We start from the raw sequence: 12,315 nt of genomic DNA on the forward strand, positions 1-12,315 counted from the left end.
ACCTGTAAAGCTAGGAGAGATTTTTCCGGGGGGGGGGGGACGGACGACTGAGTTTGAGGGGAATGGTGATCTTTATCTCTTCTTCCTACTTCTATCTATCCCAACCCCTCCCATCTATCTTGAGGGGCTTCAGCATCTCCTCCCACCTATTGCTTCTCACTTGACATCGTTCTCCAGCCCATCTGCTATACTGCTGTTCAGCAATGACCAATTTTTAAAGACACAATTTATTGGCAGGGAGGGGGTAGTCAACTAAGGTTCACTCAAGAGTAGACTGAATGAATGAATGAAGACTATACGTTCGGGCCATTAATTTCGGAAAGCCTACACTGAGTAAAGCTTAGTGTTGAATACCCTCCATTTTACTTTCTAGCTTGACTTTAAGTTGTGACTTCATTTTTTTTTTATTCAGCTAATTCCTTAAAAATAATACATACATATACACATACATAACCTTAAAAGCACTGCCCAGACACATACCTCTCTGAGTGATACCTAGTATCGGCGCATTTCTATATGTATAAAATAGTGGGAGCTAAATACACTAAAAGGCACAACTCTTTGTCTCGCACTTTTCTTATCCAGTGCCTATATCTGCTTGTAATGGCTTTGATGGTGCTGTTCCAAGAGGTTACAGAACACCACTAGGAAAACAAGTCTGCTTTGTCGCTACTGTTCGACTGGCAACACCTCAGTTTCTAAAGGCAAGTGTGTATGTCTTAGAGTCTGTTAAAAGTCTTTGTAGTCCTATCAGCCCTTTCAGTCCCTTATCTTCCCACTCAGGAGTGTGTACAAGGCGTTAGGGATAGGCGGAGCCTCCTCTCTCCGTATATGGTGGCTCCTCCCAAAGCCATGGCTTGCAGAGCAGGGACATACATTGTACCTTGGCATAACGGAATGGCCGTCGGTAAGGTGTTCAATATTTCTGAAGGTAAATTGGTACAAAAAGCAGCAGGGGAGCACCTTGAGGCTCCGTGAGGCAATGCATGCAACTTTTCAAGTCAACTGCCAGCAGGCATCTTGCAGATAATAATGCAGGCATCTTGCTGAAGCTAAAATCAGGTATTGTTGGGCCGGAGCCCGGAAAGCGAGGATATAAATGTCCTAAGTAAATAAGTTGTTAGAAATACCTCTCTGAGATTGCCACCACCACCCCATCCCTCTGCTGCTGGTAAGTCAGCTGATAATCTGATCCTGGTCAGTTTGATACTTATCCAAAACATCTGCCCATGTATGTGGAACTAGGGATGGAATGCAGTTGTTGTCTCATGTCTGCAAAAGCAATCTGAGGGGCTTTCTTCGTGGAACAGAATGGGCCAATGCACATGTTACATTGCTTCAAGAGCAGGCCTCCCTGTGGAGAGTGATCTCTACCTCAGGAGTGCTTATCATAGGATTTGTCATCCTCGTGTTCAGTCTCCAAATATGTATGCCAAAAAGTGCTGGGTCTAGGGACTCTCAACAATTTCAGACTCTGTGTTAAGTAAGTTTTTATTTTATTTTAGCTGGAGTGGACTCCACTCAACAGAAAGAGGTTGTTTTCATCAGTATCCATCTAGCTGTAAAATTTTCCAAAACAGTTAATAGAATAATAGAAATGTAGCCTTGGAAGGGACCCTGAGGATCAAGTAGTCCAACTCCCTGCAACACACGAATATGCAGCTGTCCCATACAGGGATCAAACCTACAACCTTGGTGTTATCAGCACCATGTTCTTACTAACTGAGCTATCCAGGCTGAACTATGTTAGGAATGAAAACATTTAATCTGTTTTGTCATTATATCCAGAATAAGTAGCCCAGCACCAGTTAAAACTAATAAACTGGATGGAGTTGCTATTTAGCTATTAGACGGAGATATTTAATTTTTCTTTTCTATTCCTTTCACATGTTGTTCACTAACATTTAAGAAAAAAAAGCAAATTAAATGGCAATAAAGGTACTACAGTCACTCAGAATTTTATTCTAATACAGGAAATGTGCATCGCTGAAGAACCTTTAGAGGAATTCACTTCAAGACACAGTTTGGAATGGAAATTTTTGTTTCTGGATCCCAGGTTGGTTAAAAAAAGAAGACGACTATACTTTATGTTTTCTTAGAGAATTTACTACTGTTTATTTATCGTATTTATTTGAAGTTACTTAATTGTCCATCAGAGGATTACGGGGCAGTGTTCAAAAGTGTGAGAATGATTCAGACACAATATATTTATGCAATGGGTGACCTATGACAACATCTGCCTGATTGCACTGTGTGGCTTCAGATTTCTCTTCTGCACCATCCAGCCTTCTGTGTGCCCCCCAAAATGTGTTCCATATAGTTGTGTTGGATCTCTCCCAATAATATAGTTAAACTAACAGACTTGACAAGCAACAAAATCCAGACCAGGCAAAAAAACAACAACCCCATAATACTAAAGGAAAATAATACTGTCATCTTCTATCTTCATGTTTTCATTTTTAATGTGCAGTACCATGCATCTTGCTGTCCATACATCTGAGGTAAACGTGGTTAATTTCAGCTATTTTTTTGTGTACCCTTTCCCCCCTGTTATTACTTACAATTATGAAGAGTTATCTTGCTTTAATGGGTTTTAAGGTAGAAACAAGGGACGTGGGTGGCGCTGTGGTCTAAACCACTGAGCCTCTTGGGCTTGCCGATCAAAAGGTCGGTGGTTCGAATCCCTGCGACGGGGTGAGCTCCCGTTGCTCGGTCCCTGCTCCTGCCAACCTAGCAGTTTGAAAGCACGCCAAAAAGTGCAAGTAGATAAATAGGTACTGCTCTGGTGGGAAGGAAAACAGTCTTTTCGTGCGCTGCTCTGGTTCGCCAGAAGCGATTTAGTCATGTTGGCCACATGACCCAGAAAAACTGTCTGCGGACAAATGCCAGCTCCATTGGCCTGTAAAGTGAGATGAGCACCGCAACCCCAGAGTCGCCTTTGACTGGACTTAACTGTCCAGGGGTCCTTTACCTTTTGCCTTTTTAAGGTAGAAACACTTTAAAAACTCATTGCAACATTTCCCCCAAGCCACTGTAGCAACGCTTGGAAGTTTTTATTGCTACATGGCATCTCAATCTAAACCAGTGACTTAAAAAACAACAACAACCTGGAGGATGTTTGTTCCTATCGCTGAGAGACATATTTGGAGGCCTGTCAACATACTGTGCACAGTTGTGAATTAACCAGTCGTGTCGCTCTACAGAGTGAACTTGTGTAAACCTTCCTGCTTTATTTCTACCTTTCGTTCTACCTTTCTGCTTTCCTTCGTTTAGTTTAAGCACTTTATTTAAAAAAATGGTGAGTTGTGCACAAGAGGTTTTACCTCCCTGCTGAGTTCCAGTAATACGAAGCAGTCTCAAATAGTCTGTTGCCCTGCTTATTGTTTTGGTGCCTAGGTGGAGTAACTTTCAGAGTTTTTGGGGTGGGAAGAGAGAATAAGGGTTGAGCACTGCTGATGATATTTTTAATGGTTTAATAAAATCATTTGCATTTTACTGTGATACAGAGCACCACCGATTATAGGATATTTGCCTTTTGAAGTGCTGGGAACTTCTGGATATGATTACTATCATATAGATGACCTTCAGCTCTTGGCACGCTGCCACGAACACTGTGAGTATGACATTACCTACAGTAAGGGGAATTCAGTTTGTTTCCGTGTGATAGCAAAGATAGAAATGAAAATCTGAAGACATTGGGTTGCATCCAACTCAACTAAACCATTGGTTTTAGCAATGGAGCTCCCGCTCCTTCTCCACACACACAAAGAGAGCCTGCTGGTGATACTAGTAAACCTGTTAGTGAATTATATTCATTTTTGGTTTAAGATTTACAGTAGAGATGGGTAAGATGTGGACTTCCAGATCTTGGTGGACTACCCAGCATCTGCCATATTTGATGATTGGCTAGGGCTGACGCGGGTTGGAATACAACAATATCTGGGGGGCCCTAACCTCTACCTTTAATTTAACACTTCAATGTCCATATTCTAGAGTTCAGAGAGTATTATGAGTCCCTGTCAGGGAAAAAGGCAGGATATAAATAAATACATAATACTAATACAGTATTATTATAAATAATAAGTAGTCATTTGAGGCTAGCCATTTGTGTAATGCAAACTGATTTGTCTACATTTTATTCTTCATGTGGATTGACTTGCTTAGCTCCTGATTGGATATGAAATCTTGGGAGGCGGAGTTGTCAAAATAGTACATATATCCAATAATACTCAACAACTGCTAATTAGGCAAAGCTGAAGCATTAAATTAAAACCTCGAACGACTCAACACAAATCAAATCTAATATTGCTTGCCATGTCTGTTGTTTGTCTGTAAGTGTCCTGCTACTCACATGAATGGCACTCTTCAAAATTAATTTTCAGCTTTCTGGTGCAGAATACAAAGTTAAGCTCATCTGTCAAATCATGACTGATTGGTGTAAAATGAGATTAATCTGGCAGTATATCTTGAATACATTTGATCACAAACATGGTGCCGATGAGAGTCCAGCTAAATTAATTTAAGCTACGCTGTCATAGAAAGTTCAAAGTTTTTAAATATTAAATCATGTTCTTTTGTTAACTTCTTCTATTAATAAGACACTTCGGTCCTGTCTGAATAAACCATCAGTGGTGTCTGATGCCCATTGGGACATGTAGGGCAAAAGGCAGAGTGGCCATCATTGACAAGAGGGGCCAAAGCCAATGGCAGATGGCGCCTACTTAATTTACATTTGTCCCCATCCTCTTCTCTGCTGAGTTCTACAACTATAACTGAGACTAAGAAGGGTGAAGCTGACAGCCAGGACCATCCCACGGACTGGTTATAAGTATAAAGGCAAGCGGGGGGCTGGGGGCTGGCTAAAGGCAGACAAAAATTTGTCACCATAATGGACCAGCCTCCTCCATCATGTTGCTGCAACCTTTGTATCTCTCACTTAGGTTGTGACATGACATTATAATTACTATTATTTTATTTGTAGTAATAGCATTAGTTATTAATCCTAAATTTGCTTAGGCACCGTGTAAAACTTAAGAAATAACACCATGCTTTCTTTCAGTCATACAGTAATAAAACATGGAACATTTCACAGGGGAAAGAAAGAAGAGTAAAATCAGCTGGGCTGAACCAATGTGAATTGCTGCCCAGTGTATAAAACATCCCATACAGAGCAGCTATCCATTGATGGGTTTCCTTGAGGGGAGAAACTGGGTTTCCTGGATGGGAGATGTGCCACAGTGAAGAAAAGGGCCTTCAGTTCTGGCACTTTCCCAATTCATATTTCTTCAACATCCTTGGGTTGACCCAGGTCTGTGTTGTCTCTGCCTGAACGGATCCATGTCAGCTGGAGAGTAAACAATGCTAAACATAACAGGTGTATTGGGAAGCTGTCGTGTATAACCCGTTTCTCCTTCTCCCCATATTTGATGGGCTATCACATAGGTGATGGACCCAATTTGTTTACTGTTGCTCCATAGCCTAGGACCCAAACCAATGGCTTCAGATTTCAAGAGAAGCGTTTCATCTAAGGATTAAGAACTTCTTGATGACACATGCCATTTGACAATCCAACAAACATGCCTCAGAGGTTTTTAAGTGGAGGCTGGAGAGGCACTTATCAGGAATACTGTGTAGTGGATCTCCTGCATCTGCAAAAGTTGGACCTTTGAGATACCTTCAAACACTGTGATTCCATACGTGCTCTGTTTGTCCATCTTAGCACCTCATTGCACCTACTCTGGTGATCAGCAGTAGCAAACAAAATATAACTCATTTTAACTAGTACATTTTATATGTATTTTGTTTGTTTGTTTCTCTCTCATTGTTACTGTACAAGAATGGAATTTCCACTGCAGAAGTACTAAAATGCCTTAATTCCTTTAACTCTTTCTTAAGCAAATTATCAGTTGTACAGGATTTCAAATTCTCTTTTCTTTTTATTTCTTCAAATATCCTTCAGTATTCTCAGTTAATATACCTATGAATAATTTAGGAATGAATCCATTTTATAGAGTTTGTGGCAAAATTCTGTTCTCAGATCAGCATCTTGGAGGATTTAATCACACACCCTAAATGGTACATTTTTTTAAGCAACTAGTGTAATTCTAACCAATAGAAAACATGCTCCCACGTGCATTCTTGCTGCTGTGTCCTGTACCAAACTGAAGTTTCCGAAGCCCCTCTTAAGAAAGCTGCATGTAGATCAGCTAAAATCATTTTTTTGAAAGGATGTTTTTCAGATCTTGAAATCTTTGATGCCATGTGCATTTTGTGTGTGTCCACAAACAGTAATGCAGTTTGGCAAAGGGAAGTCTTGCTGCTACCGGTTTCTGACCAAAGGACAGCAGTGGATCTGGCTGCAAACACATTATTATATCACCTATCACCAGTGGAACTCCAAACCAGAATTCATCGTATGCACCCACACGGTAGTAAGGTATGGAGAAATTGAGTGACATTGCTGTTGTGCCGATCGGTAGAGTACTCATTGCAGGACAAGAGCAAATAAAAGCTTGGTTAAGAGACGCACATAGGACAACCACAGCTACTTATTTTCCTGTCACATTGAAAAGGAACGTCCAATATGTTATGAGCTAGGGGGAATTTCTTACTGAGCTTAGGGCAAGAATAAACTCATTCTTTCTATCATACTAGTTGTAAATGCCACATACGAAGACATTTGTGAGGTGACTCCATATATAACACAACCTTGCTACAGCAAAGGCAGTGTGAAGCTGACCAGTGTGTCGATTGGCCAACTCTCTCGCATTCCACCCTCGTCTTTTTCTTAGTCTGCAAAGATGAACATTGCCAGTGCCGCCTCGCGAGATAATGTCGCACAAATGTCTTGCTCCACGGAGAAATCTGCATACGGTTGCATTACAAGCAGCCACCACAACATTTATTGCATGTGCTAAGGTAGTCTTTGAGGAAATGTATAATTCATCAGGGCCCTAGTTTGGTTCTGTGGTAGTTAATCCAACTTTTAAGGGCAGTCTTAGAGAGTTTGAGCATGCTGGGTGCAATGGAATAAAACCACTCATGGGTCACAGGGACTACAGTGGTACCTTGGTAGTTGAACGACTTGGTTCCCGAACAAATCGGCTCCCCAACATGTGGGTGTTCGGTTTGCGAATGTTTTTCGGAAGCTGAACGTCCGACGCGGCTTCCACAGCTTCCGTTTGAGTACAGGAAGCTCCTGCAGCCAATCAGAAGTCTTGGTTTTTGAACCATTTCGGAATATATTAAATTTGAGAAGCAAGGTACCACTGTAGTTAGACTAGGGCCATCTTGCTGAGGTACTTGCTTCATTGATAGTCTCTTGTCTGGAAATAAGGCATATGCTTTACCATACAATCAATTGTTATCTAGCCAAATTGTCCCTTTCATGCAAGGACTTCTGCTTGAAAATTGGATTTTCTCTCTCTCTCCCCCCCCCCCCCCCGTGTACCCGCCAAATCTGTTCGAAGGATGGACGCGGGAAATGGAGACGGGGGGGAAGTTCAGTTGTGCAATCAGAAGACTTTGTATAGACAAAATGACTTTGTTGGAAAGATCCCAATATTTTGTTACAAACATTAATTCTGTATTGGCATGCTAATTAGACTCTAGAGAAATACTCTGATTACAATCATATACCTGCTAGTTTGGGAGGTAGAACAATTTCATGCATTATACATAAGCCTTTCTGCAATTGCTAACCTGTACTTGGGGTGTGGTAGGGACAAGGCTAATCATGAGTACATGTACCAAAATTGTATACAAGGTTGCAAATACGTGTTTACACGTGAACTTTTTCCAAGTATGTATGAAGAGCATCATGTGTAAAGCCATGGAACCTAGTCTCAAGTAATTATATGATTACAGATGATGTTTTCTTTTTGTTTTGAAAACTGGGTAAAAATGGGCAGAAGTTAAACGTAAAATGTAATCCATTACATTATTATACACATTTGGATTATATGACCTGTGGATTTTAACTGCAAATAATTTCTGGAGTTAATCATGTAATAAACTGCCAGTTGCCTTTAATAGTGCTTTCAGAATAGTGGAATGGAAGGTAGATCTCCACAGAAAATAATAATGTTCAGTTATGCAGATGTTCGAGTGGAAAGGCGACGGAATATGATTTTGGAAAATGCACCTTCAGAGATAATCTCTTCAGTACTAAAGGTATGCTAAAATGGCTGTTTTCAGAGGGTTTTCTTTGTTTTCTATTTTATGCAGCTCATATGTCGGTAATCACCAACCTTGCGTATCATTATTTAAGTGCTATAAGTCTCTATGTGAACTTAACTTAATGGAGTAAGACATGGCTGGGAACACATTCCCATTCTATTTTCCAGAATACAATTGCAGAAATGAGGGAATGGTAGCTTGCAAAATAAGAGATATCCATTATGACCTTTGGGACAATCATGTGCCTCTGAAAGGGAATAACTTTTTAAATGTAAAGGGTAAGACACATAGGGTGACTTTAGCTACTGTGTTCAGATGGTAATAATGTGTATTGATTTGATCACTAAGATTGTCCCATATAGATGGACCTGGGGTTTTCTTTATGTCTTCCATTGCCTGTTCCTCACTATGGTCACTGCCTGCTAGGTGACCATAGTTTATAAGGCGATGAGTAATCTCAGATAAGCCTACTTTCCACCTGATTTGTGTTGAGGGTGTTCTTGATTGGTTGCGTGTGGTGTTCTTATGCATTTTTTTTTCAATCCCTGTGTCAATACAAAGGTCACTGCAGTTGTACAAATGCATACCTCTTTTGATTTTTGAATGACCAATCACGGGAGGTGACAGACAAGCAAACCCCCTGCCCACATAATCTCATGGTTGAGTATAAAATTGAAAGAATATGCGAATTTGACACTAGAGCATATAGGAAGAAGCAGGCAATGAAAGGCAGATGCATTATAAGCCAAGAATTAAGAATCATTTCTTTTGAAGTTCTCTGGGGATTGGCCTGGGCTCATTCCTAAGTACATAGCTTCCTACCTATTAAAGCAGATTATACAGTAGCTGCATCTAAGGACTGAGTTCTTGTGATTTTCACTGCTTAATGAAGTTAATAACTGAGTCTTTTATGAGTATCTTACAGAAAACTACTTGAAGCTTCTGTTGCTCAGAAACGTGGATACAAAAGGCCAGGCTAGATGTGACGTTAAACGCTGTATTGCATACTGAAGACAGTAAAAAATGGGTGCACTTTAACTATTTGATACATGGAGTTAAAACTGCAATTCTAGACACACATTATTGTTATTGCTATTATTGTTGTTGTTGTTAATTCAATTTATGAATCACTTCATGTGAAACAATCTCAAATCAATTAACAATGAAGACATAAAATCCTAAAAGATACACTAAAAACAGTTTCAAATCCAGTACTTGGATAAGCAGCTCCACACAAAAGGCTTGTGGGGGAAAGGAAGGTCATCAGTAGGCTCTGAAAAGACAATAGACAAGACACATTGGTAATATGTAATAGCAGGGAGTTTCAAAGGCCTGGTGCTGCCACATTAAAGGCATGATTCAGACATTGTGCGGAACAGACCACCTGATGAAATTGCATCTATGCAATGCTGTCCTGCACAGGTTGAGGCCATCTTTTATGTATCCTTGTTCCGAGCTGCATAGGGCATTGTACACCAGTAACAGCACCTTCAATTTAGCCTGGTAGCTAGTTGGCAGCCAGTGCTATTCTTTGAGAAGCAGAGAAACATGGTTGCAGTAGTCTGTCCCAATGAACAGTTGAGCTCACTGGGAATTTCTAGGGAGCTGTTCCCATCGAACACAAAGGCGCTTACTTCTGAGTAAATGTGTATATAGGGTTGTGCTGATACCGAAAAAAGACCTCTCCCTCAATAAACCCAGATGATTTATAACCAAATTCATTTGTAAGTTCGAAACTTTCAGAAACGTTTAGGATGTTTGCTTTGTTTTTTAAGGACAGTGGATCAGAACTGGATCCTCAACAGCACTTTAACGCTCTTGAATTAGGCACGTCAATCCTCGACACCAGTCGGACTCTTTCTGTATCCTCTCAGGGCTCACACAAATCTTTGCCTACATCCTTGCCTGACACAGCATGTAAGTTGTTGTTATTATTTATTAAATTTGTATACCGCCCTTCAGATGTGGTCTCTATGCAGATGCTACTTTGAAACTGATAATTTTATACTGTTATACTGCCAGTATAAGCCAGAATGGTGTGGAAAGAGTAACACAGGCTTGCACGCATGGAGCATGACCAACAGAAAGGATAATTCTAACACAACAGGGCATTGTCTTATTTGAAACATTTACTACCTGCTAGTTATTGGAGTGCAATTTCAGAGTGGGTTACAACATCAACTCCCTTCTGCTCCAGCCAGAGCTGTAGTCCAGAACTAGAGGGTGCAGGTTGACGAAAGCTGGTGGTTTTGTTCTATAGTCAACTTCCTTTATTGCCATTCCAGTGATCCAGTCTTTTTGTATACATTAATAGAAACTTTTAACAACTCTGTTCTAAATGGTAAATGTTATTTTATAGCCACAAGAGCAAAGCTCATCCCATACTCTCCCTCCCTGCAAAGAAGTCCCACTATGCAGGAGGACTTGCAGAGATCTAGCCAACCTGCCGCTTCTCAGGTAAGGTGGAAAAAAAAGTTCAAGTGAACAGAAACATTAAAAGAACTTCCATGAAATAGATACACAGGTGTGTACCAAACTGATGGAGGACAGGAGCTTTAAATAGGTTTTAAGTTAGTGAGAGTAAAATGATTTTTTTGTTTTCACTTAATTGAATTGGGAGGCATAGCAAACTAAAACTTTTCCATTCATACTGGCATGCCATGACCCTCTTGAGCATGCTCAGGAGTGTCTAGATGAATTAAGGGCTTTTCTTTTCTATGTCTAGGAAGTCCTCTCTGCCACTGGTTCCCCTGAAGTTAGAGACAATAAAAAAAAATATTGGCAAGACACTTGTATGGAGGGGAAGGTACACACACACAAACTGGAGTTATCATGATCAGAGATAGGTGCTCTAACTCTTCTGCCCAGGCTCTTTTTTCTAGCTATCAAGGAATATTTGCTGAAGCCGCCTCCTTTCACACTCTTGTATTATTTTGACCACAGGTGGTCTGCACTTGTGGTCAAAGAGATATTAGTGCTGTAACACCAGTAATCAGTATGTGCTTATCTTGCGAATGATGGGAATTGTTAAGAGAAGGTATTAATTATATTTAATCCTTCAGGTACCCCCATGTGTGGGTTAAAAGGAAAAGAAAAATGGCTGGTGCCTGTTTTTAAAAACATGGGGCTAGCACATAGAGAGCCCCAGTAGCAGAGTATTAAACCCAGTCATTATGCATATTAATGAAGCATAGGAATAGGTTATTAAACCTTATTTAACGCCATTCAGCTGCGTGAAGCAGCTGACCCCCATTTTGCCACTTTTTAGGTGAAACCCTACAGACTGCAAAGTAAGTTAAAAATGCTTTACTTACAGCTTCTAGGTCTCAGACATGCATCGTTCCTTATGCAAGAGCAGTAGTATAATGCAGGTAACAATATTCTTAGAAATACAGCAAAGCAGCCTCCTGGAACAAAAGTTACTGTACTTACTAGAAAAGTAACATTGCTCTTTGTTTTCTTGTTTCAGCTCTCATCTCAGTTTAACATGTTCCAAACTATCAAAGACCAGCTTGAGCAGAGGACTCGAATACTGCAAGCCAATATTCAGTGGCAGCAGGAAGAGCTGCAGAAAATCCAGGAACAGCTGTGCATCGTGCAGGATTCCAACATACAGGTTAGCGGGAGAACGTATTTTTCAGACAAATTACTCTTGATTCAGTGAGTAGCAGAATTCTTGAGCAGAACTTTATTTCCACGCTCAAATCATCTTGATGCACCATAGGCCACCACACAGAGGAGGAGGGTTTTCTGCATGCAGCAGTCCAGCTTACACAGCTGCTTCTTCAAGGGGCATTTTGCTTACTTCCGATTTCAGAACCTGGCTCAGGAAAACAACACCTTCTGCCAGCTATTCTTCCTGCAGTTCCCCACTTCCCTAGTTTACATAGGAATACATAGTGTTGGAAGCCCTCTATTCCCAATGACAGAATAAAAGGATTGGTGTTGAAAGACTTAAGAGAAAAGTGTAGGTGCGTGGTCTGAGTTTCAATCTGTGGCATTTTCACTTAGGAAATAGCAAAGCTGCCAAAGACTTATGCCTGAGACCTGAGAGAACTGTTGCCAGTCGTAGCAGGAAATACTGGGATAGATGAACCTATGATCTGATTCCATATAAGACAGCTTCCCAGATTCATT

General features: G+C 40.6%; 1 protein-coding gene across 4 annotated transcripts in view; it reads left to right on the plus strand.

Annotated features, from left to right (window-relative positions):
* The window catches only part of NPAS2 (neuronal PAS domain protein 2), a 103,846-nt gene that overhangs the window by 79,017 nt on the left and 12,514 nt on the right, over window positions 1-12,315 (plus strand). For all 4 annotated transcript variants that reach the window (XM_082218606.1, XM_082218607.1, XM_082218608.1 and 1 more), the window contains 8 exons: window positions 586-704; window positions 1,974-2,056; window positions 3,507-3,613; window positions 6,289-6,436; window positions 8,091-8,172; window positions 9,954-10,095; window positions 10,538-10,635; window positions 11,648-11,794. In XM_082218606.1, coding sequence (XP_082074732.1) covers window positions 586-704; window positions 1,974-2,056; window positions 3,507-3,613; window positions 6,289-6,436; window positions 8,091-8,172; window positions 9,954-10,095; window positions 10,538-10,635; window positions 11,648-11,794 — 926 coding nt within the window. The remainder of the gene's footprint in view (window positions 1-585; window positions 705-1,973; window positions 2,057-3,506; window positions 3,614-6,288; window positions 6,437-8,090; window positions 8,173-9,953; window positions 10,096-10,537; window positions 10,636-11,647; window positions 11,795-12,315) is intronic.

This window comes from Podarcis vaucheri (assembly GCF_965113315.1).
Source record: "Podarcis vaucheri genome assembly, chromosome: 4".
Classification (NCBI taxonomy): domain Eukaryota; kingdom Metazoa; phylum Chordata; class Lepidosauria; order Squamata; family Lacertidae; genus Podarcis; species Podarcis vaucheri.